This window comes from Salvelinus sp. IW2-2015, linkage group LG4p (genome assembly GCF_002910315.2).
Source record: "Salvelinus sp. IW2-2015 linkage group LG4p, ASM291031v2, whole genome shotgun sequence".
NCBI lineage: Eukaryota > Metazoa > Chordata > Actinopteri > Salmoniformes > Salmonidae > Salvelinus > Salvelinus sp. IW2-2015.
The window spans coordinates 9146300-9173029 of NC_036841.1; the positions used below are offsets into that span (position 1 = coordinate 9146300).

A 26730-nucleotide genomic window follows, 5' to 3' on the forward strand; every position below is an offset into this window, starting at 1 on the left:
AAGAATGCCCCTCTCCCCACATGTGTTATTACTACCTCTGAGGGTTTAGAGCTTGAGGTAGTCACCTAATACAAGTACTTGGGAGTATGGCTAGACGGTACACTGTCCTTCTCTCAGCACATATCAAAGCTGCAGGCTAAAGTTAAATCTGGACTTGGTTTCCTCTATCGTAATCACTCCTCTTTCACTGTCCTTCTCTCAGTACATATCAAAGCTGCAGGCTAAAGTTAAATCTAGACTTGGTTTCCTCTATCGTAATCGCTCCTCTTTCACCCCAGCTGCCAAACTAACCCTGATTCAGATGACCATCCTACCCATGCTAGATTACGGAGATATAATTTATAGATAGGCAGGCGAGGGTGCTCTCGAGGGGCTAGATGTTCTTTACCATTCGGCCATCAGATTTGCCACCAATGCTCCTTATAGGACACATCACTGCACTCTATAATCCTCTGTAAACTGGTCATCTCTGTATACCCGTCGCAAGATTTATTAAACCCTGTTAGGCTTCACTCCCCCTATATCTACTGCAGCCCTCATCCTCCACATACAACACCCGTTCCGTCAGTCACATTCTGTTAAAGGTCCCCAAAGCACACATATCCCTGGGTCGCTCACCTTTTCAGTTCGCTGCAGCTAGCGACTGGAACGAGCTGCAGCTAGCGACTGGAACGAGCTGCAACAAACACTCAAACTGGACAGTTTTATCTCAATCTCTTCATTCAAAGACTCAATCATGGACACTCTTACTGACAGTTGTGGCTGCTTTGTGTGATGTATTGTTGTCTCTACCTTCTTGCCCTTTGTGCTGTTGTCTGTGCCCAATAATGTTTGTACCCTGCTTTGTGCCGCTACCATGTGTTGCTGCTGCCATGTTGTGTTGCTACCATGTTGTCATGTTGTGTTGCTGCCATGCTGTGTTGTCATGTGTTGCTGCCATGCTATGTTGTTGTCTTAGGTCTCACTTTATGTTGTGTGTTTTGTGTGTTTTGTCCTATATTTTTTATTTTATTTATTTTTAATTCTAATCCCAGCCCCTGTCCCTGCAGGAGGCCTTTTGATAGGCTGTCATTGTAAATAAGAAGTTGTTCTTAACTGACTTGCCTAGTTAAATAAAGGTTAAATAAATACAAATAAAATATTCACTTGCGTTACTTCCTGTCCCACACTCTCTCCCTCTGCCCTTTATTCGTTTCAAATCTCTCTCAATTTATTCTTCCATCTTTGGTTCCGCCATTTCCCATATAACTTTTCTTTCTCTCTATACTTATCCCACAACTAGCCCTAAGTCACATTCCTCTTTCTTTTTCATCTCTCAAGCCCCCTTTCCCCACCTTTTTCTGCTAGAAAGCCTTTGGCTTTAACGTATAAATTCAGCATCACTGGGATATCGTTTTCTTTTCCCTTCTCCTCAGTCCCCCTCTATCTCAATACTCTGCTAGTCAGCAGGATCTATAATGCACCATGCTGCTTCTAGTGTGAAATTAGCTGTGTGAAAACACTCTAATGCGCACACAGACACACACACACACACATGCTCTTTATCGCTCTCTCGTACACACACAGACACACACACACACATGCTCTTTATCTCTCTCTCGTACACACACATACACACACACACACCCAACGTGTATATATCCAAGTGATCGTTACTCACTGATGTATTTATATTTCTTGTATTATTAAGTGTTATTGTGTTATTACTTTTCTATTATTTCTCAATTTTCTTTCTCTCTGCATTGTTGGAAAAGGACCTGTATGTAAGCATTTCACTGTTGTTTACGGAGCATGTGACAAATAAAATGTGATTTGATTTGACACACATATTTAGGAAGCATTACAATGACATTGGCTAATAAATACTTTATGACATATTCATATTCTATCAGGGTATGCACACAATTATCATCAATCATATATGCTGTCTTCTCCTAGCTGATAATTGTTTTTGTACTGCCAAGAGAGGACTGGCTCCTCCTATGCTTAGTGAGCAATTTCACCAATCTGACCTGTCTATTCTAAGCGTCTTAGCTAAAACCCAATGGTTAAAGTGCATGCTTTGTTTTATGGAGTCAAATCACATTTTCAAAGTACTTGGCTATACTTATTTAAAAATATTCAAAATTGCCATTTCTAATATTTGCATCTCTACTAGGCTTATATATCACAATATGGCATTGACCTGTTATGTGAGAGCAAGAGTCATACTATGGATTATGGATTTGTTGTATAAGCCTCCAGTCTGAACTCTCATTCACCCGTCCCTTGTTATTGGGCGGCCCTGTGCTCTCTCAGGTGATAAGCTGTTTAATGACTGTCTAATTACAGTAAGGTAGCGGAAAGGTCAGGCGATTAACAACAGCTGTCACGGCCGATGAAAGAAGTGGACCAAAGCGCAGCGTTGTGAGCGTACATTTTCCTTTTTATTTAAAATTCCGCCAACAAAACAACAAACGAAAGAAACAACCGTGAAGCTTACAGGGCATTAGTGCCACAAACAAAGTTAACTACCCACACTGAAAGGAGGGAAAAAGAGCTACCTAAGTATGATTCCTAATCAGAGACAACTATAGACAGCTGTCCCTGATTGAGAATCATACCCAGCCAAAACATAGAATTAAAGAAACATAGAAAACAAAACATAGAATGCCCACCCCAAATCACACCCTGACCAAACCAACTAGAGACATAAAAAGGCTCTAAGGTCAGGGTGTGACAACAGCCTCGTTAGGTCATCTTGACATCCTGCTACTGTCATCCACCCAGATATTACTGTCACAGGATGCATCCCAAGTGGCACCCTGTTCCAATGTAGCATAGTGCACTATAAAGGCCATAAGGTGCCATTTGGGATGCAGACACACTAACAGGAAGACAGGAAGATAGTCAGTGCCCCTGGCTGCAGACTGGCTGGCCTTTCCGAGGGGCCTTTCTGAGGGGCCATGGTGGTGAGGGGACAGACTGACAGACACAGCCTTCACTCACTTTCTTATCCATAGTTGTGAAAGTCAACCCATACCTCTGGTGCTCCCTGCCTTTCTCCACTCTCTATCTCCTCTCTCTCTGTTTTCTCTTCTCTTCTTCTCTCTCTGTTTTCTCTTCTCTCTCTCTGTTTTCTCTTCTCCCTCTGCATCTTATTGTCTCCCCCCCTCCTCGACTACTCATTAATTCACTCTGACACAACCATAATGTCCTTCCCTCCTTCCCTCCACCACCCTAGACAGCAGATATGTTCTCCCCTCCTTCCTCCCATCTCTCTCTGTCCTCCTCTCCTCCATATCTGCGGTCAGGGGTGTACTCTGTCATGTTGAAGGGTCTTGGTTGAAATGTAATTAGCTTTACACATATTTCATAGCAATTCCTAATGAGAGTGGTAGGTTGATGTCATTAAATCACCAAGGATTGGACTAGAGAGTAGCCTAGTAGCCATCTCCTCCTCCTCCTCCACTGTGAGATATGGATACCCAGTCCCAGACTGGAAATAGACTGGGGTTAGGATCATTATCTTTCTATTAGAGAGGAAAACAAAGACAATCTATTCTGATTTTCCAGAATGGGGCTAGTATCGAACTGGGAAAGACAAGAACCCATAAAACCAAAAAATGTCTCAGAGGTCCATCTTTGAATACATCAGAAAGCACATCCGTGTTTTAATGAAGCACTGCCCTCCGATGCTCCCCGTTGTTTCTGATGTAACTGACCTTCCTATTGATTTTGTAATGATGTTATCTGAAGCTGCTCTTGGCCAAAACCACTTTAAGCTTGCTTCGCTATATTTTCAGTATTTCTCTCATGTCCTTAGAAACAACCACTATATCAAGCCTTATGTGTTTTGGTGTGTGTGTGTGTGTGTGTGTGTGTGTGTGTGAGAGAGATAGATACTGTTATTGAAATTGACTGTACATACAAGAAAAATGTAGAAACTGAGCTTATGCTTAATCCATTCATGATCCCTCTTGAAAAATGAAAACACTCTTATGAAATCCTCACAGAGTTTTACCATAACCTAATAAAGCCAATAGACAGACGATATATTCATGAAAGATTATGGTAATGAATACTATAACTGCATATTCAGCAATGGAAAATGGAAAAAGCTATTTTAAGGTGAAAATGGCAGGATGTTCTGCGTCGCGTGAGTAGTCTTAGAGATAGGCACGTTAACAAAGAATGTCTATCAAATGCAACACTTGGAATTATGTTGTAATACATCAAATTGAAGCTGACCGTTCAACTATTCAAAAAATATGGATTTGTTTAATAATTTATGAGTGGGGGGAAATTATTTTATGCTACTGTTAATGCATAGATGCAGATTTAGTGGCTGCATTTAAAATGATACAAAATCTATGGAGAATGTAACTACAGCCATTATGTTGAATCATGGAACACTGTATCAGGACTGTTTGAGTCTATGTGTCACGTGTGCTCCCTCTCCGGCCTCTAGGTCACCAGGCTGCTCGTTATGGCGAGCACACCTGTCACCATCATTACGCGCACCTGCACGTCATCAGACTCCCCTGGACTCCATCACCTCCCTGATTACCTTCCCTATATATGTCACTCCCTTTGGTTCCTTCCGCAGGCGGTGTTGTTTCTGTGTCAGTTTCATATCTGTGCATTGTTCGTGTGTTCTTGTTTTGTATTATGTTACGTTTATTTATTAAAACACTCACTCTCTGAACTTGTTTCCCGACTCTCAGCGCATATTGTTACACTCTGGACCCTATTAATCTACAGTATGATTTTGGTGAATATTGTATCCCCCCCCCCCCCGGTGTGACGCACAGCAATAAGACACAATCATCACTCATCAAACACTCTCAGATCTCCTGTTTTACAAGGACTACCACCACTGTCTTCCATATTATTCCCTATGGCCCTAAAGACTTAGCAAGGCAGCAAAAGCAGTTCTATAAGTGAGGGGCTAGCCTTAAAGCAGAGGATCTAAGAATTACATAAGGACTGTACAGCTCTCAGAGTTATTATGACAGAGAGTCCAGTGGTCTTTTGGGAGATAATGTAGGCCTATATTGTCTCCCCCGGTTCCTCTGGTTATGTAAGGACTGTCTTGTTTACAATGGGTTAGAGTTGGGTCGGTTTTAGGGTCAGAGGAATACAAGATATGGAACCTGATATACAGTATGTAATCAGAACTTCATATTCAACTATGGACAATCTTTTTATTAATGTGACTAATTGTAAGAAGCTATATGTTTAGTTTTTTTTCTATCCTTTTGTTACCTTGTAGATGTGTAGCCTATAGTATCCCAGCCCTGCTCTAAGTGGTCCGTCCCCGGCCTTCACTGCTTGTCAGCCTGATAAATCTCTGCCACGTCAACATGCAGGGTGGCGTGCGGCGCTGAGGAGAGGGCCAGACATCGCCCGTGTCATGCCACTGCAACCTTGCCAACCCGTCAGCGTGTGTGAGAGGGGGCGAGGGCGCCAAGGAAGGCTGGTGTTTGGTGTGTGCTGCTAAGATCTGCTGCTTCCTATTAGGGCACACTTCACTTCCTCTCAGCCACCCCACAGCAACTGCCTCTGTCTCTCTTTCTCTGTCTCAGCCTCTCACTTGCACTTTCTTTGTCTCTCTCTTGCTTTCACTTTCTCTCTCTCCCTCTCCCTCGCTCTCTCTCCCTCTCTCTCTCACCCCACCCTCTCTATCTCTCTCTCTCTCCCTCCTGCTCAGTTTGTCTCCTCTCCTTTCTCCTCGGTCTCTTAAGGACCATCTCACCGCTTCTACCTTTTATAATTTCCTCTCTTCTTTGCTTATCACCCTCAATGAAGTTACCCTTAACGCTCTTTGTTCTCCTCACCTCTTTCTCTCTCTCTGAACACCCTCTATTGGTTCCTGTAGTAGTGTCCCCTCCCCTTCCTCCCTCCTTCTCCCCTGTCTTGTGGCCCACCCCTCTCTGCTTCTCAGCTGCTCCCCTGAAGACAAGGCAGGAGCACTCAGGCAGAACATCCAGCTTGTTCCCAGCTCTGCAGCCCTCTAACCCTCTTCCTCCACCCCTCTCCTCCTCCTCCTCCTTCCCTGAGTTGTCCTTTAGCCCTCTACTGCATCCTCACACTGCCCCTTTCTTCTCTCCTCTACCCCTTCCCTTCTTCATCTGCTCACCCCGTTACTTTCTTCCCCCATTCCTCTCCTCCTATTCCTTTAACCCTCTCTCCTCTTCGAACCGTCTTACCCGCAACCCCCTCTTCTTCTATCCTTGTTCTCAGTCCACTAATCCTCTCCTCCTCCTCCCTCTCTCATCAGCACCAGGAAACATGCTTTGTTTTCATCAGGGTACATGTAACATTGATGGTTATGTACATGTTTGCACATACAGTTTTTGTTTCTCTTTGTTCTATGCACACATTTGATCATCCATATTAGATGCTGCCCTGCAGTGTATTGCATCATATGTATTTTTTAAGATAGATGATAGATAAACCTAAATGGGCATATTACTGGGATAGTTGTAATGATGGAATGATTTGCCAGTTGGTGAATGTATTGATTGTTATTATGAAGATGTTTTTGATCATGGCGATGATGATGATGATGATTACGTTTGTGATGAATGACACGGCGATGGCGAGGATGATGATGATAATAAGGATGATGACGATGACAGAGATGTTTATGATGATACTAGTCTTGATGATGATGGGTATGGCAGTGATGATGAGGATGATGATGAAGATGACGAGATGGCTGCTGATGTTCATGATGATACTAGTCTTGGTGATAAGGATGATGAGGACGAAGGCCATATTGCTGATGGTGATGACACTGGCTGTCACAGTGGTCAGGAAGTGATGGTGTCCCCCGGCCATCTGTCTACAGATTAATCCTTGCTGCGCTTAGAGATATTACTGCCAGGCTTATCGCCGTGGCAACCGGCCCTCAATCCCAATTCAGCACGGCGATATCAGAGACACACACATACACACACAGACTGCACACACTTTCTCTGTTGACAGTGCTGCTGCTTAGTGCAACAGAAATGAAAGAGGAATGCACACACACAAATGCACACACTCACACCGAGGTTATAATAGTTTTGTGTTTTTCAATTTTTTATTTAAGTTGACCAGAGCTAGCTGCTATCCCACTAGTGCCAATGCGAAAGCCATAGGATATTGCCGAATATTAAAGGTTGTCCATAAAAACACACAGTAACTGTAGTACACAACAACCCCTCAACGTGACCAAGACTAAGGAGATGATTGTGGACATCACCAAACTATCATGGTCCAAGCACATCAAGACAGTCGTGAAAAGGGCACGACAAAACCTATTCCCCCTCAGGAGACTGAAAAGATTTGGCATGGGTCCTCAGATCCTCAAAAGGTTCTACAGCTGCACCATCGAGAGCATCCTGACTGGTTGCATCACTGCCTGGTATGGCAACTGCTCGCCCCCGACCGCAAGGCACTACAGAGGGTAGTGCGAACGGCCCAGTACATCACTGGGGCCAAGCTTCCTGCCTGAAAATTCCTGCCTGAAAATTGTCAAAGACTCCAGCCACCCTAGTCATAGACTGTTCTCTCTGCTACCACACGGGAAGCGGTACCGGAGCGCCAAGTCTAGGTCCAAGAGGCTTCTAAACAGCTTCTACCCCCAAGCCATAAGACTCCTGAACATCTAGTCAAATGGCTACCCAGACTATTTGCCTTTCCCCCCCTCTCCACACCACTGCCACTCTCTGTTGTCATCTATGCATAGTCACTTTAATTAACTCTACCTACATGTACATACTACCTCAACTAACTGGTGCCCCCACACATTGACTCTGTACTGGCACCCCCCTGTATATATTGTTATTTTTTACTGCTCCTCTTTAATTACTTGTTACTTTTATCTCTTATTCTTATCCATTCTTATCCATATTTTTTGAAACTGCACTGTCGGTTAGGGGCTCGTAAGTAAGCATTTCACTGTAAGGTTGTATTCGGCACATGTGACTAATACAATTTGATTTGATTTGGGGGTAATTTTATGACAGGCTGGATGTGTTTTGAGCATTCTGAGCCCAAACTGACATCTTTCCAATAAGTAGATTAGTAGAAAAACAACTTTCTTTTAGTTGTCAAAGTGGCTGAATCAGTCGTCTCTGCCTGCTGGTCGCTAGGCTACCCGAGAAAGCATGCTCATGGGAGAGGGGTAACGCCCACTTACACCGACCTGAACCGTGACCCTTTTTTTCTATGGGAAACTGCCTTTCTGCTTCATTTCAATTCCTCCATAATCTCTGGTGATATCTAGTGATAGTGATGCACAAACTAGATTCAGTAGTTTGAATACCCCATTGAAAACCTAGATTGAAAGTTTAGGGAAAAAGACTAAAACTGAACATAATTCATATGCTTTTTATTGATAATAGATTCAGTATAGTTTTAGTTCTTCCAAACTTGTTTGTTAATTATTTAAATTAATTTAGTTTACTAAATAGTTTTTTCACGATTCGTTTTTGTTTCAGTTTTAGTTTCCTTTAATAACCTTGGCCCGCACACACACACACAGCATTCTCTCCTCCCTTTCCCTCGCTATTATCACTGATGCCATTAGTGCGAGCAACGATTTGGAATTGTTATTATTTTTGGTCAGCTTTATCATTTCATCAGCAGCACATTTTGATGTGTCATTTGATATTATGCTTTTGTTTTTCGATTCCATTCCCGTGGACATTCTGACATCTCAGTATCCCATCTCTCTCTCTGTCTCTCATACACACGAACACATGCAGAACATTGTTCTGACATTTTGACACCAACATCCCTCCAGATAGGGCTGCACACTGTCAATCACCATAAGGTCAAGCTCAGCATGTGTAACATTCAAGGTTTTATTCAGTCTTCACATACACAAGTCAGAAACAATGGTTAAGAAGCCTTCAAATAAGGTCAGTTGGATATAAAATGAAATCTGCAGTCAAAACAACAGATTTTCCATTAAAAATCACAAACAAGTGTTTTTTTCAATTTCTTGGCATATTTTTTCACATCCATGTAGATGTTGGAGATATACAGAGCTATGATAAAACAATTAGATGTTCTTCTACAGCTAATATGTTTCCCTTTCTGCTCCTTAAGAACAAGTATACCTGACGTTCAGTCATTTTAGTACCCTGTGGTTGCAACTGAGCCAAATATAGACATCACCTCGTCCTCAACACACTCTCGTACCCGAACGCGTTCTTGGTATTATTTTTCATGACGGAACCGTAACAACCACTCCTGTAAGGTAGCCGAAGTTCATTTTACAGTGCAGCGGTGTTGTTGATCAAGAATCAAAAGCTTTTTGTAAATCGTTTGACTTTAGCTCGCTAACTATGCTACTTTATGACACAAAGGGCCACTGTGTCAGGTGAGGGGACTGCTGCGGTACACGTAGGCTATACGAATTAGTAGGCGTTTTCCCCACACTAAAGCTTCCCTTCTGAAAAACCTCACAGCCTTAGCCCCCTCCTCACTAGATCTAGTAGCTCTCGGTTGAATGAAATGACCTCATCACTATTGATATCATGAGAGATTAAAGGGTTGGAAATTGCCCCCATAAACGAAATAAATATGCCTAATCCAGCTCGATGTGGCTGTCTGTGTCGACTACATCAGCTCCGTGCATCGAGTGCACTTATAGCACGTCGAAGCCTCGGACTGTGTGTCATGTCCTTCACATAAAAAGACAGAGCTGGCTTCATCATGGCTCCGACTCTCAGAGTGGAGAGTGGGATGCTAAAGGAATGTAACAAGTATCATCATTCGTGGGGGGACGTCATGTTTGCTGTTGCCTTGTGTAGATATTCCTGAGCAAGAGTTCTGATGTGTTCGTCTTTCAGGCTAGTGAAGTTGACGGCACTGCGTATCACCCATTGGCACAACAAGGCCAAAGGTTTGATTAGGTCCTTGAGCAACAAACATGGTCACCACGTTCTGTTAGGGAGATAAATATTGGGATAGCGGTATGTTATGTTTTTGTTTCTATGGTGAAGGGGGGATGAAGGAGACTAAGACACTGTGCTGAAACTATAAAGCCCTTGTTTATAAAACTTTCAACACAGCCGGTCTCGTTAAAATGTTTAGACGGGTCCCTTTGTCTCAAGGGTGAGCGGTGCCAGACTTGATGACGTAAACCTGGGTCTATTACCTCTCCACACCCCCCCCATGCCACTGGTTTGATGCAGCCCTACATGTGAGGTTAGGACAGGTGGCGCTGGTGGTAGTAGTGCGCTAGAGTGACAGTACAGCAGGTATTTAAAAGTGTCACAACCTCCAGGGTTTGCTCTCTGCCACCACAGATGGTGTCCGTTCCTGCCAATTGGAAGAGTTGTGAGCTGTCTGTAGGTCCTTGCTTCCATCTCCTAGGAAATAGTTATCTGAACTTGCCTGGGAAATTACCTTCTTCCTTGTCACTGATTCAATGCATCACAGGATGAGGGTAGATTAGCACCAATGTTTCAGGCTAGAGGGCTGGTTGAGGCTTGGATACAAGAAGTTATGTAATAATACTAATGTGTGTACTGATTGACAATACTTTATGTGCCCGTTTGAGCTATATGCTGTTCCCTGTTTAAGAAAGGATGCAGGTGTTGTCTGATAGCGTTTAGAAAAGTTTGGTTGAATTAGTTGTAGAAATATGAATAAAAACCGAGTTTTAAAAGATTGCTAATCATTTAGAAGTGCATAATTCCTGAGACTGTTTGTATGATGTGCAGTAGCCCTCAATGTGTTGACCTGAAGCAGAGGGCTACACAGTCCCCATAATGTTCACTGTGTCTTAGTGCTTCACTGATTCTTTCATCAGAGCTAATTAAATAGATCATAATTCATTGACATTATTCTGGAATGTTGTGTCCTCTATTTTGTCAATGTAGTGTTTATTTACCCTGAAACATTTGTCTTACAGTACACAAGTATAATTCAGAGTATCCACATCTTAAGTGTTGTTATTTAAAATATTTTTTATAGCAGTTAATTCAAAGTATCTCAAAATGGTGGTAAAAAAAAAACAGCAGGGCTGAACCCTACGCTATTCCGTTTAGAAATGACTAATTGAGTTGGTACTGACTTGTAAAAGAGTTGGAAATTAGAGATTCCTGACATCAAGACTTAATACACGTTTTATCTCAACAGCTTGGACAACGACTAAAAAACCTCTTCTTTTTTAAGATAGAGTTTTTAAAAACAGGCAGAAACATGCTTATTCTAGCCATTGTACATGCCTTAAAAAAGAATACATTTGAAACACCATGTCATTTGCATATCACTTTGGCAAGGGAAGGATACAACACTAGTGCATTACATCTCAACACACCGCCCCAGTTTGCACATTTCAAATGTTTTGTTCTTTACATAGGAAAAAAAAAAAACTTTTCGATTTGTCTTTCAATTACATCACTGTACAAAAAAAAGAGCAACAGACAATAAAATGAATCCACAAGCCAGAAAAAAAAAGGAAACAAATCAAGAAAATAAAATTGCATAATTTTCACATAAAGACTGGAGACCATTGGACCGCTAGAACCCTGTGAAGTGTTCACTTTGGGAAGTATTCACTTTGGGAAGTGTCCTCATCCCAACCCTGTTATATACCCCTCAATGAGACCAGACAGGAGAGCAGTGGTGAGCAGCCAGAGAGCAGAGACACTTGGGGACTGGAGAGTCCTGTATATCCATACTATACTTCTGGTTAACCTTACCAAGCCCTTTCTTAAAGAGAAGGGCCCAGGGTCATTTAAAGAAAGCCCGGCCTTAACCTCTATTATTACACCCTCTCAGCGGTCTTCTAAGAACAAGGCTCCGCCACATCCAATCCCACGGACATTCAACGAGCTCTGAAGAAGGGGACTAATTCTATACTAGAGATTACCGACTAGTATCAGAGGGTGAATCACAGACAAGACTGAATGAATAAAGAGTCTTCTTTGGCCACTTCACCAGTCACACCTCAATAAGACTATACCACTACGTCAGTAGTGTGCTCAGTGAGGATAGAGAGGAGGAGCATGGATAGCTGGACTCATACATAGAGATACAACTCAAGAGGCTGATTTCATAGAGCCCCAATGCTCTAGAAGGGAACAATTTGTCAGCCATCTTACATGGGGACAGTTCTGAATCTCCATAAACTTGTCTCTTGGTGTTTGTAATCCTCTGTAATTGAATGACTAGCAAGGCCTTTGTTTTTAGAGGCCTTTGCTCTGTCTGAGTGATGTCATGGCTTTCTGTTGTTCTGTTTAGGACATTGTTCATTTCCTGTTCTTTTCAAACAAATGTGCAACTAAAGGCTTTGTGGCTTTCCATATTCCACTGGTACTGACAGCCATATTTCCTCTCCCATGTCTGTTTTTTCTGCTTGGCTTGCGTCATCTAAATTTCGAGTGGTGTGAAATGCATGCTGGGACTGTTCCCCCCTGTCCTCCCCTCTCGGCTGGAGTTGGTTTGGCCCGGGCCCAGTCGGTGTCACTGTAAACCAAAACATCTCCAACCTGAGCAGTCTACTCTGTTTTACAGTGTACCCGACGCAAGTGCCAAAAGATCACATAGTGTTGATGTCAATGTCTACCAGCAACTCCCCTCTCCCTCTTCTCTCTCCTGCTCCCTACAGAGTGTTTCAGAGATTACACACTCCAGGCTGTGTGTCCCTTGGCAGTGCTTGGGGTGACCCCCATTACAGGGTTCCCATATGATCCTGGGGTAGAACACCAGGAGAATGTTCCGGCCCAAGCATTTCCACTCAAGCAGAACCATGCTGATGGGGATTCTCTCTCTGGATGGGACATAAACCAAGGAGCACACACACATGCAAGCACACACACACAGGCACCGTGTACAGTATGGTGAAGCACCTCGCTGGTCATGTTTGGCCTTCTTATTATTTCATCGCCATGGACACTACTACTGCTTAGTGTACAAACCACTCCCTCAATATATCCACAACAAGGACCCCCCCCCACCTCCACCTCCCATGTCTGGCCTCACTGCAGGGTCAAAGGCCATTGTGCTGTAAATGTGGGATCCCTTTTAGAGCGTACCACTATTGTAGAAAAGCTGAACCCTGTCTTCAGTGGCGTTGAGCGAGTGTGTTGGGCTTTTATTGCTGGTGCTACAGAGTTTTTCCCAACGAGAGTTCCTTTCTCTCTCCCGTCTGTCAAGGATCATGGTGCAGCGCTTATTGTCCTTGGTACTTTCCTCAGTCTTTTCTTTGTCTCTTAAAGGCATGCCTGCTGATCACCACATATGAGAGAGATGCAGCACAAACCAGTAGATGAACATGTTCTCTGTCAGGAGTACAATTCATGACAACACTTTGTTGCTTCTAGAAGCACTGCTTGAGTACATGCCTTTCCTCTCAGACACAAATTCAGTTCCATCGATCGGAGGCAAAATGCTTTGAAATGAACCTAAACAAAGTACCCTCATGAAACCCAACCATGTTTTTTTTGCCTCCCCTCCCTCCATGAAGACAAATACATCTATTTTGACATACTCTCTCAACTAAAAGAGGAAATACTATGCAGGAACTTTCAAACAAGAAGTAAATCCAAAGGATGGTACCAACTTTGTCACGAAGAGAATAAATCAACTCATAATAATGATATCATAAACATTTAAATTAGTAATACAATGATCTGGTTCTTCAAGGAGAATGTTCCTCTTTTACTCTCTCTTATTCCCTATTTCTCTCCCTATTTCTCTCCCTATTCCCTTTTATTTGTATCTTTGTTTCAGTCAGTCACAAACACACGCAACACATTGGAATGCTGGAGAGATGTTGGTGGGGGTGTTGGTGTGGAGGGGAACGGGTTGTGACTGTGGAGGTATCATTTATGCGTGACCTCCTTGGGTTTATCTCTAAAGTTTACACCGAGGAGAAGAGGAGAAGACATTACTGTCATCCACCCTCAGTCTCAATGGTGCAGGTGCCAGCAGTGGAGAAGTAGAGAAAAAATGTTTTCAGTATTCCTTCATGGTGTTTGTGTTAATAATTGTTTGCCAGGAGACAAAATGTAAACAGCAGTTTCTTCTGGCACCAGCTCCAGGAGTACCGAACACTGGCTCTCTCTGTCATCGTAATCTTTGGAGACCAGCTTGAGAGGAACATCATTCTCTCTCCACACCAGCAAAGAGGGGATAGAAAGTCGACACCGTGTGTGCTGCTTGTGGAGAGTCGGATCATCATTGCGACAGCTCTTCCGCTCCTTCTCAGTTAACGACCCCTCCTACTCTCTTCATCATGGATGACATAAGCCAGAACAGCATCATGACATAGCCTACCCTTCGGTCCCCTTCTCCACCCCACCGCCCCTGGCCCGGAAACCCTACAACAGCCAGAAGCCTCTCCTTAAAGACTTCCGTACAGCACTTTGGGAATGTCCCAATAAAAAAAAATCATACACATGACAAGGTATGACAAGAACAGGTGCAGCTGGTCTCATAATAAATAAAACAAATACAGCAAATATTCCTTGGCAGCTTTTTTTCACCGTCCTCCTCCTCCTCCTCTTTCCATTAAAACTGTAAAAAGAGAGCGTGGAATGGAGTGGTCGTCCCACTCGTTCCCTACCCTGCCCCTCACTTACCCAGCGTATAGCCCTGTCTCCATCAGACGTAGGCGGACTCGCTGGACTGGGTCCTGCCCATGTTGGGGGGCTGCGACATGTGGGTCATGTCCTTCTTGCGGATCTCGCAGATGGACTTYCGGCGGGCCTGCACGCCCCGGATGGCTGCCTTGATCTTCTTCCAGCCCAGRTGGTTGAGCTCTGCCAGGTTGAGCAGCACGCAGATGCCGCTCACGGCGAACATGAAGACCAGGAAGACCGTYTTCTCGGTGGGCCGYGACACRTAGCACTCCACCTCCTTCAMGCAGGGGTARCGGTCGCACTCGAAGATGCCCGGCACGCTGAAGCCGTATAGGAAGTACTGTCCYACCAGAAAGCCGATCTCCAGTGCGTTACGGAACACCACCTGGATAATGTAGAAGCGCGAGATGCCCTCCTGCTGGCGCTGCTTGGACTTCTTGCCRTGTGTGAGCCCCCGCGRCRCRTTGGGGATCTCCTTCACCTCCATGCAGTCATGCTCGTCCTTCCCGCCACCGTCGCCGTGGTGCACCAGGATGCCGTTGATGTTACGAAGCTTCCTGGTGCYRCTTTGCCCRTAATCCGAACGCTCCAGCAGTGGGTAGAGGAAGGAGTAGCGTCTGTCACGCTGCTTKGCCGACTGGTGCACAGAGTAGGTGATGAAGCACAGGCTGGGCGTACACACCAGAATGATCTGGAAGACCCAGTAGCGGATGTGGGAGATGGGGAAGGCCTTGTCGTAGCAGGCCTGGTTGCAGCCCGGCTGCAGGGTGTTGCAGATGAACATGGTCTGCTCGTCCTCGTACACCGTCTCGCCAACGATGGCCACGATCAGGATCCGAAAGATCACCACCACAGTCAGAAGAATCCTGTATGAAAGAGGCACACACAGAGAGACAGAGAGCGACAGAGAGAGAGAGAATAGAAAATACATACGTGTTACAGTTAACAACTGGAGGGAGTGGTGAAGAGAGAACGGATAGTAGAAGACCAATAAAACATATTGGATTAAAGAGACTGAAGTAGCTTTGGGCACAGCAGGAGCAGGAGAGAGAGAGAACTTGGATAAGAGATGTGGAGTTGTGGGAACGATGAGTAGTGATAGTTAAGGATGCCACTGTTCCTTTAGATGAGGTAGAACAAGGGATTCATCTAGAGCACATTCATCTGCTGAGCACAATATCTACAGAGCATTCAGAAAGTATTCAGCCCCCATTTACTCTTTCCACATTTTGTTATGTTACAGCCTTATTCTAAATTGGATTAAATTGTTTTTTTTCTCCTCATCAATCTACACACTATACCCCATAAATACAAAGAAAAAAGCAGGTAGATTGATGAAGAACAAAAATGATTTAATCAATTTTAGAATAAGGCTGTAAAGTAACAAAATGTGGAAAAAGTCAAGGGGACTGAATACTTTCCGAATGCTTATAGTTGTCTATAACCTCTACTTCACTCTTCCTATTCAAGTTCAACCCATATCCTAAAGCATATCAAACCAGACTTTCCAGAACACTGCACTTTGTTCTCCCACCATCATTCACCTTTTGTGTACAGGAAGTAAGCACAGCATGTATGAAATACTGTTAAACCAACTTAAAATACAGTATCCAAAAGTATTGCTTTTGGCCAAGTGAATCATTTAAAAAATCTACTTTTACCGTCTATGTCAAGTTTTTTTGCTTTGTCATTATGGGGTATTTTGTGTAGATTGATGAGGGGGGAAAGAGTGTAATACATTTTACAATGAGGCCGTAACATAACAAAATTTGGAAAAAGTCAAGGTGTCTGCATACTTTCCGAATGCACTGTATATTAGAGAAATAACAATTATTACGTGAATATTTTTTCCGTGCTACTTCCAGTCATTTTATCTCCAGCGCAACAGTCATCTAAAACAGGGACATGACACATCTCTCTGCTTCATGGTCTAATTTTAGCATCAGGCACATTTAACACGTAACCTTCATCTCAGTCCCTGCTAAAGTGGATCTTGCTGTAATTAATTTTGTAACACACAATCTCTGTCTTCCCATTTTTCCTTTCCCCTTAGCAACCGATGACACTATGCACCTTGTCTGCGGTTTACGTGCTATTTCTGTGCGTGTGACAGAAGGGAGAGAGAGATTACTCTGGTAGTGGGGGTGTGAAGCAATTCACTGTGATTTTTCAGTGGTGTGCTTAATGTGACATGTTGAGACGTATGTATACAAGTGTGTGCGCTGCTTTTGTATAGCGTAGGGCTACGATTTCATTTTGTGAGTGGGCTTCAGAGGCACCCTCCTTTTTCACTGTCAATTGAACTCAGACACTCTCACTCAAAGCTCTCTTCTCATTCATTTTTCATACAAACACAGCAGGCATTTTTAACGCCAGCCTTTTGTGTGGCGTAGCCTGCAGCTCTCGAAGAGTTCAGAGCAATTCACACTTGAATTGAACCTGTATTATATATGATCATTATTACTCCACGGGCGCAGGGCACAGATTTACCCACCTGCGTCTGACAATACCAATCCATTGGTCCTGGAACTCATTAACAATATTGTGATAACTTTTATGAAGTGATGACGACAATAGAACAAAGTGGGATTGTCACCTTAGTTGCCAAATAGTTCGATGCGGTTCGGCTGATGTGGGTGAATTGGTAACCTACCAATCGGAGCGGCTTTACTGGCCTGCACATGCCACAGCTGTGGTTTCAAGGGGCATATTTCATCTGACCCAAAGTCAGCCGCTACTCACATGTAGGCCTACCTCTCATCATAGACAGAGACTGCAGAGGTTAAAAAAATTATGCCCGGAAATAAATAATAATAATAATTTGAAATAGACATTCTCCCAATCCGCCCACCTGTAATCTGATGTGTCGGATGGAAATGCAGTAGAGAAAAAATGAAATGCTTTTGCCCTTGTCGCCAGTTTAGGACTGAGTATTCACTATAGCAGTTCTAGAGCATTGTGCCAGCTAGCAGTATCAGTCACAGGATGTGAAAAAGTATTAGGAACAGAGGAAAAACATCAAATTACTGTTGAATTAGTTACAGACAGCGATTAAAAGTCACAAAAAAATGCAGGAGCTAGAGATTTCCTTGAATAAAGAAAAATGCCATGAGAGAACAAAATCTCATCAGGGAGAATGAATTATATAATGGCTTCCACAGGCAAACCCACAACCTTAATCTGCACCAGGGCCAATGGAGGATTCTTGCATTAGGCCTAGTAGTTTGTTTAATGCCATCGAATAGCTTTAGATGATCTATCCCATAACCCCCACCTGCTTCTTCTCCTCTTTACTATCTCTCTTTCTGTCTTTTCTCCCTGTCTTTCTGTGCTCCTGCTCCTACCATCTCACTCCCTCCCTCCCTAACCCCCCTCTCGCTCCCTCCCTATCTCTGCCTGGCACTGCAACAGAATAAGCTCCAAATAGAGACTATTTCTCTTTTTTGGGGGGGAAGCGTTTTTGCTACCATTGTCAGCAGACTCTGTTTAACATGAAAAGGAAATCTCCTTTGTGAATCTTGCGAAAACGTCCAAAACTATCTGAGTAGTCCTCCTGTCCTCCCCCTCAACAGCCTGTATTTGTTTGTCGTTAAATGAACACCCTGTCTGTGTTTTCATCCAATCCCCAGTGATTACGTCAAAACATTATGCCCAGAACCCAAACTGCTTCTTTTAATTGGATCATGGTTTCTCTCTCAAAAGTTGATGACAAAAGCCATGGGGAGGTTTATTTGTATCTGCAGTGATCAGTAACTGACAGTGTGCACCAACATGTGAAATTATACATTCTTTTTCGGAGTGAAGCGTTGTCACAACCGTCCGCTCACAAACCACTGAGTGGCTTGCATCGTTTGCTTGCTGAGAAAAAATACAGAGATGCCATTTGAAGTGATGCTGCTGTACCATTGTTGTTATGGAGGAAGAACAGCCCCTGTTATACCGTACGGTCATGAATGTCGTTCTTCCCAACAGTGATTCTTTATGTAACCCCTGGAGATATGTTGATTGAGGAAAGTGGGTACGAGAGGAAGGAGGGGGGGGGTCCCTGGTGCCTTTACCCGCAAACCCCCTCCCTCCCCTCCTCTCTCCCCTCGCACCCAACTTCCTCTGCCAGTTACCATGGCAACAGCCGATGGGAAGAAAAATGAGAGGTGCTCATGAGCTCTGATTCGAGCCGAGGACCAGCTAAAGTGAAGAAAGGCAACTTAACTACCCAGCAAGCTGAGAAAAAAACACCAGCAATAACAATGCTATCAAATCATACTGGAACTGTCTGCTGTCATCTGTGGATGGAAGCCAGATAACAATCATTCCACACCCAGGAGAGAACATCTCTCACAACCTGTTGTATAGAATGTTGCAGACATGGTTGATCTATGATGGAATCTTATTGATAACCACGAACACGACCGATATATACTAATATAAAAAGACACTAGAGAAGTGTATGTGTTCCATCTGTCTTATCCAATGCATAGGCTCCCGAGTGGCGCAGCGGTCTAAGGCACTGCATCTCAGTGCAAGAGGCGTCACTACAGTCCCTGGTTTGAATCCAGGCTGTATCACATCCGGCCGTGATTGGGAGTCCCATAGGGCGGCGCACAATTGGCCCAGCGTCGTCTGTGTTTGGCCGGTATAGGCTGTCATTGTAAATAAGAATGTGTTCTTAACTGACTTGCCTAGTTAAATAAATAAATTGGCTAGGTCATGTTATTAGAAAGTATTCAAGTCCTTTTCATGAGGTGATGGCTGAAAAAGCGATCCATACAAAAGAAGCTGTGAAGAGTCAAAGCTGGCTTGTTTGCCCTATGATTTAAGCGTTCCCCATGTGATACTGCCGTGTAATCCTGTTAAAGGGCTCCCTCTTTCCTGGCGTCTGCTGCTGCTTTACCTGGCCTCATCCCTTTAACTCTCTCTATAAAGTATTTCCCTGGCTTCCTCATGCCTGTCTTGTGTCAGGCTAACAAGGTTGAGCATCAATAGGACCTGGTTGACTTGACAGCAGGCCATTTGGCACCTAGCCCACAGCTACAGTACGTCTTGCTTCAGGTGAGGTCAGAATCTTGTCCGTTTAGCCAATAATGTATTGACTCTCCCCAGAGAATGTAGCCTATTTCCTCACACACACACACACACACACACACACACACACACACACACACACAAACACACACACACACAGTGTATGAAATCATACACACACATGCTTACACACGTACTGTATATAAAACATCACCATCAGCACAGACACACTTACATTAATACACAGCCACATACCCAGTCAAGCATACATACGAAATACATGATGCAAATAGTTTGAAATAATGAATACTGGGCTGTCCATTACAAATCCACCCACCTTAGAGAGCACGGGAAGAACACAGGAATGTCAGACATTACAGACACAATCAGCTTTCTAACGCTCGGCAACAGCTGTGTGTGTGAGTGTCTTTGCGTTTCTGTTTGCTTGGGTGTGTCTGTTGGCTTGTGTGTGTTTGCGTGTGTGTGAGTGTGGATGGTACTCTTTTGGCAGGGGAGCGGTGCCCCTCTGCTCCTTCTGTCACCGACTGGAATGTGACAGAGATGGAGGAGGTCCAGGATAGCCCTCAAGACCGGAACACACCCTCTGTGACAGAGCCAGTACACACTGCTCAGTGCTAAGTGTGTGTGTGTGTGTGTGTGTGTGTCACTGGGTGTGGGTTTTTGTGTGGTTTGGTGTGAGAGATATAGAGCCAATACTGTATGTGTGTGTAGATGGGTAGAAGGTAATGATCCGTGTCTGTGTTTTTTGTGTGTCTATATAGGTCTAAAGTCTATGCCGTACGGATGTAAATCTCATTTGTAGACCTCTGACGTGAGACAGTACCACTATCCACTTCTCATTAAGTCCTACCACTGGCCTGAAAACAAACACAATATCCCTGTGCAGCTGATCAGTACTGAGAGACAGACTGGGGTCACGGCACACTGGTGTCCTCTCTCGATGGACACACACAAGGGCACTAGAGTGACTGGAGCTGCATTTTGTACTGATGATTTAATTATACACAGTACAGCCGTGATTAATCCCTATTTACCACACGAGTAGCTCCAAGTACACTCACAGTCTCACGGCAGTCCTTTACAGAGTCACAGAGACCTCCACTCCACAGTAATCAACTGATAACGGTATAGGTGTGCTGTAGGGCTGGTATCGTCATGGCAACACAGCCATCAGAGTAGAGTGCTGGGTTTGGGAAGGTCATGAGGTGTGAGCTGGGAAGAGAGCAACAGTCAGCGATCGGGATGGGAGCACGGCTATAATCCACATTTAATCTGCTGTTTTGGACAATCCAGTGTGGCCCATGCCAACGCCAAAACGCAAATCACTCTCAGTCACACATGTTGGAAGCATTCTCCACTGACTCCCAGCCACACATGGTTAGCACACACTCCTCTATCGCTCCTAAATGTATTCTAAACATGTACAGTACAGAGAAGTACTATTAATATATTCTAAACATGTACAGTTGAAGTTGGAAGTATACATACACTTAGGTTGGGGTCATTAAAACTCGTTTTTCAACAGCTCCCCAAATTTCTTGTTAACAAACTATAGTTTTGACAAGTCATTTTTATAACAATTGTTTACAGACAGATTATTTCACTTATAATTCACTGTATCACAATTCCAGTGGGTCAAAAATGTACATACACTACGTTGACTGTGCCTTTAAACAGCTTGGAATATTCCAGAAAATGTCATGGCTTTAGAAGCTTCTGATAGGCTAATTGACATAATTTGAGTCAATTGGAGGTGTACCTGCAGATGTATTTCAAGGCCTACCTTCAAACTCAGTGCCTCTTTGCTTGACATCATGGGAAAATCAAAAGAAATCAGCCAAGATCTCAGAAAAAAATTGTAGACCTCCACAAGTTTGGTTCATCATTGGGAGCAATTTCCAAATGCCTGAAGGTACCGCGTTCATCTGTACAAACAATAGTACGCAAGTATTAACACCATGGGACCACGCAGCCATCATACCGCTCAGGAAGGAGACGTCTCCTAGAGACGAGTAAAACGAGTCCTATATCGACATAACTTGAAAGGCCGCTCAGCAAGGAAGAAGCCACTGCTCCAAAACCTCCATAAAAAAGCCAGACTACAGTTTGCAACTGCACATGGGGACAAAGATCGTACTTGTTGGAGAAATGTCCTCTGGTCTGATGAAACAGAAATAGAACTGTTTGGTCATAATGACCATCGTTATGTTTGGAGGAAAAAGGGGGAGGATTGCAAGCCGAATAACACCATCCCAACCGTGAAGCACGGGGGTGGCAGCATCATGTTGTGGGGGTGCGTTGCTGCAGGAGGGACTGGTGCACTTCACAAAATAGATGGCATCATGAGGATGAAAGATTATGTGGATATATTGAAGCAACATCTCAAGACATCAGTCAGGAAGTTAAAGCTTGGTCGCAAATGGGTCTTCCAAATGGACAATGACCCCAAGCATACTTCAAAGTTGTGGCAAAGACTTAAGGAACAACAAAGTCAAGTATTGGAGTGGCACACACAAGCCCTGCATCATCTCTTTAGAACACATATGTCAGAGTCAAGGCCCGCGGGCCACATCCGGCCCGCAGAAATTTTTTACGGCCCCTGGGATGACTTGATTTATTATTAGAACCGGCCCGCAGACCGCAGCAAGCCGGCAGCCCGCAGATCTTTTACACGCACCAATATACATTTCCCACAATGACAACGTGACGCCACGGCAGTAGGCTGCTTCATTTCAATATTATTGGCACAGCAGTCGTCAGCATCACATATAATTAACTTTCAGATACCCATCAAAAATGGCAAACGGAAGGTGTGACACTGAGAACCGGGGTTTCAACAGGTGGGAGTCGGAGTATATGTTCACGAGAGTAGCTGGAACCTGTGTGTCTTCTGTGTGGAGAGAAGTGTGGCGGTACTGAAAGGTATAATCTGAGACGGACATTATGAAACAACACGCGACAAAAAAGACATCACAAGGCCAGGCTGGCTGTCAAGGCCAGTTTTATTTTGGCAGAAGAGATCGCTAAATCAGCCCGGCCATTTACGGAGGGGATTTCATCAAAAACTGCATGATTAAAGTTTGTGACGAAGTTTGCCCAGAAAAAAGCAAACTCTTTTAAATGTGAGTCTTGAGCAGAAACACATTGCCGAAGAGAGTAGACCAGTTGTCCTCAATCTAAAAGAGCAGCTTGTGAAAAAGGGAAAAATTTCATTGCATATTCCTTGTTGTGGATAGAGCACCGACATTTCTGACATTGCCCAGTTGTCAATTTTCATCCGCGGAGGACTCCAGCCTAAGCTGACAGAGGATTTTGCTTTTCGTCCTATGCATGGCACAACTACGGGGCATGATTGTATGAAGATGTCAAGAGTGTAAATGAGATGGAGCTGCCTTGGGAAAAACTCATGGGTTGACAACCGACGGAGACCTGCGATGTGTGTGGACACAGGAGCGGGACTGTGGCGAAATACGGAAAGATCCAAGAAAAACCGACAGGTGAGCTGACAGCTTATCATTGTTCATACACCAGGAAGCGTTGTGCGGTAAAGCCTTGAAAATGGAGCATGTAATGGCATCATCACCGCGCACAGTTAACTTTATCAGAGCCAAAGGTTTGAATCACCGCCAGTTCAAGGCATTTCTGACGGAGTTAGAAACGGAGCATGTGTATTGCCTTATCACACAGAGGTCGATGCTAAGCCAGGGAAAGGTGCTTCAAAGATGTTTCGAGCTTCGTGAGGAGATTTGTCTGTTCTTGGACAGCAAAGGGAAAGACACAACACAACTCCGAGACGAAATGTTTCTGTGTGAAATGGCTTTTCTGTTGACATTACGAGTCATCTGAATGCAATGAACTTGCAGCTGCAGGGTCGGGATCATGTCATCTCTGTATGTACAGTACAGTGAAGGCATTTAAAACCAAACTGACTCTGTGGGGACGCAGATGCGGAAAGAAAATTTGAGCCACTTTCCCACTGCCAGACCATGAAAGAGAAGCTCTCTACCAGTGCGTTCTCCGAGCGCACAGTTGGTGATAAATAGGTATGCTTGCCGCTGACTTTCGACGCCGATTTGCTGACTTTGAAGCACAAAAAAGCAGGTTGGAACTGCTCGGTAACCCATTTGCTGTTGACGTGGAAAGCTCACCACCAAACCTCCAAATGGATTGATTGACCTCCAATGCAATGATGCACTGAGGCAAAATATGCGGCAGTGGGTCTGCGGAGTTCGCCCGTTTCCTCCCCGACACAATGCCCAGCTGCGCATCCAGGCTGCTCAAACGTTGTCTATGTTTGGCAGCACATACCTGTGTGAACAACTGTTTTCTTTGGTGAACCTGAACAAAACATCACACAGAAGTCGACTTACTGGCTGAACACCTCCACTCAATTCTGAGGATTTCCTCAGCTCAGAGCTTACCCCGAACATTGATGAACTTGTGGAAAAGATGGGACACCACCAAGTATCACCCTCAACCTCAAACAAGTGAACATTACTGTGCAATCACATATTTAGAGTTTTTACTCAGTTCAAGTTTAAAAGTTCAAGTTTAATATTTGTTTTCACTGCATGTTTACTTCTCCTTAACAAAGTGTTGTTTTTGATTAATAGATTTGCACTTATTTTATTGTATTTCAATCCAATTATATTTAAAAAATATTTCAGTTGATGGATGATAGAAAATTGCTATTTATGTTTTTTCTTTGAAGTAAATTTAGCCCACTTTTGCTAAAATAAAATATAGGCTACTGATGGTGCCTGAATACCGGTTTCTTTCATTTAATGTTCATGTTATGGGATTTTTATATAAAAAATTTGCTTTTGTGTCTGTTGAAAATTAAAGTTACTGAGCAAAAAAAAATATGCTCTATATTATCTGATCATATTGGAATATATTTGTTAGGTTCAGTAGGTTCAATTAGGTTCACTAGACTATATGCGTCTTTAAAAAATTTTCAAAACATTCGAACGTCCGCGCTCGGCTTGTAGCTAAATTTTTTATTTGGCCCTCCGTCCATTTGACTTTGACACCCCTGCTTTAGAACATTTGTGGGCAGAACTGAAAAAGCTTGTGCGACAAGGAGGCCTACAAACCTGACTCAGTTACACCAGCTCTGTCAGGAGGAATGGGCCAAAATTCACCCAACTTATTGTGGGAAGCTTGTGGAAGGCTACCCGAAAAGTTTGACCCAAGTCAAACAATTTAAAGGCAATACACTCAATTAGTATTTGGTAGCATGTAAACTTTTGACCCACTGGGAATGTGATGAAATAAATAAAAGCTGAAATAAATCATTCTCTCTACTATTATGCTGACATTTCACGTTCTTAAAATAAAGTGGGTATCCTAACTGACCTAAGACAGGGAATTTTTACTAGGATTAAATGTCAGGAATTGTGAAAAACTGAGTTTAAATGTATTTGACTAAGGTGTATGTAAACTTCCGACTTTAACTGTACAATACAGAGGAGTATTCTAAATCTATTCTAAACATGTACAGTACAGATAAGTATTATTAATATATTCTAAACATATACAGTACAGAGAAGTATTATTAATATATTCTAAACATATACAGTACAGAGAAGTATGCAAGGACCCCAGACATTATGATTCACGAGACATGTCACATCAAGATTGATGTGTACAGTTAGTGAATCAATGTAAAAAATAAGAAATTGCTAGTTGTGCAGTTCAGTGTGATGAACGTCGAAATTTTTGGTGAAGGTTGTGCATTTTAATGCTTGTGTGTTTACCTGTTTATAGGTGGAGGGAGAGAGAGAGAAAGAGAGGGAAAGAGAAAAAGAGTGGGGGAGAGGTCAGTGACTGGCCGTTGAAGGGCTGTTAATGAGGGTTCAGTCCATGAGTCAGCGCTTATGACTTCCAGGGGTTATAAATGACCGTAAGACTCACAAGGAGGGAATAGAATAGACACAGTGTCCCAGACCACTCTTAATTATTATCTTATTAACGCATGTCAACAACTCAAACAGTCATGGAGCCATAGATTCAGAGAGAGACATACCATGGTTTGTCAAAGATTAAGTAAAGTCCTCATCGTTTAGGCCTCTCCACAATAGGACAGTGAGTTTTCTTTATCTTACTTAGCAAGAAGCATATGAAAGGTTGTATCAGTTTGATAGGAGCCTTTTCCCTTTGTTCTAAGCTTCCATAGACTCATAATGAGATCCATTGACTGTACAAAGGCACCAGCGCTCTCGCTCTATCTGTGAGAGTAAGATGGATGAAGTGTCTGTGGGTATTGATTTGCACCTGGTACAGATCATATCTTTCCCATACATCTCTGACACATTGTCTTATACCGCCTCTCTCAATGTTTATCTATTTTAACAAGGTCTCTCTCTCTCTCTCTCTCTATCTCTCTCTCTACGGATAGAACTAGAAGGCCTTGAGAGGGAGGGAGGGCGGAACTGAGACACAACCTGCATCTTATCATTCTGCTGCAATGTTTGGGCTATAGGCATGATGAGGGCATGGGGAGATATGGCATTGAATACCATGTGTTAGGTGGAGTGTGAAGTCATTGTCACATTTAGCATGCGGTTATTCATATTTGGCTGCTAACAGTGTGTGGCTTACTCAGTTTTGGCAGTGTAAACATTTGCTTGAGAGTGTAAGAGTAAATATAGCATCCGCATTGCAATTTGCTTACGCTTGTGTTTGTATGTTTGGCCGGCCATCTGGCTGTATGACTGTGTGTGTGTGTTGGGGGGCGAACTTGTGAGTCAGATGAGGATCTGTTTCACAAGTGTCTGTTTTATGTTTGTCTATCTGTGTTGGAGGGAGCGTGGCGTCTGTCCCTTATTGGTCTGTGTAAGGTGTTTCACTGGGGTTTGTGTGCGTGAGTAAGTATGTATTTGTGTGTGTGTGGTGTGTGTGTGTTGTGTGTGTGTGTGTGTGTGTGTGTGTGTGTGTGTGTGTGTGTGTGTGTGTGTGTGTGTGTGGTGTGTGTTGTGTGTGTGTGTGAGTGAGCTGTCTGGCTCTCTCATCAGCTTCTATCACTTTGACTCAACCACACACAGCAGCTGCTGCTGTCAGCCCTGAGGGACAACGGTTGGACACAGTGGACAAACACCACACACCACACACT

General features: G+C 43.6%; 1 protein-coding gene across 1 annotated transcript in view; it reads right to left on the bottom strand.

Moving 5' to 3' along the window:
- Positions 1-8818: 8818 nt before the first annotated feature.
- Positions 8819-26730, bottom strand: part of LOC111960223 (gap junction delta-2 protein-like) — a 40626-nt gene continuing 22714 nt past the window's right edge. Inside the window, exon 2 of the mRNA XM_023982119.2 lies at positions 8819-15439. Coding sequence (XP_023837887.1) covers positions 14596-15439 — 844 coding nt within the window. The 3' untranslated portion in view covers positions 8819-14595. The remainder of the gene's footprint in view (positions 15440-26730) is intronic.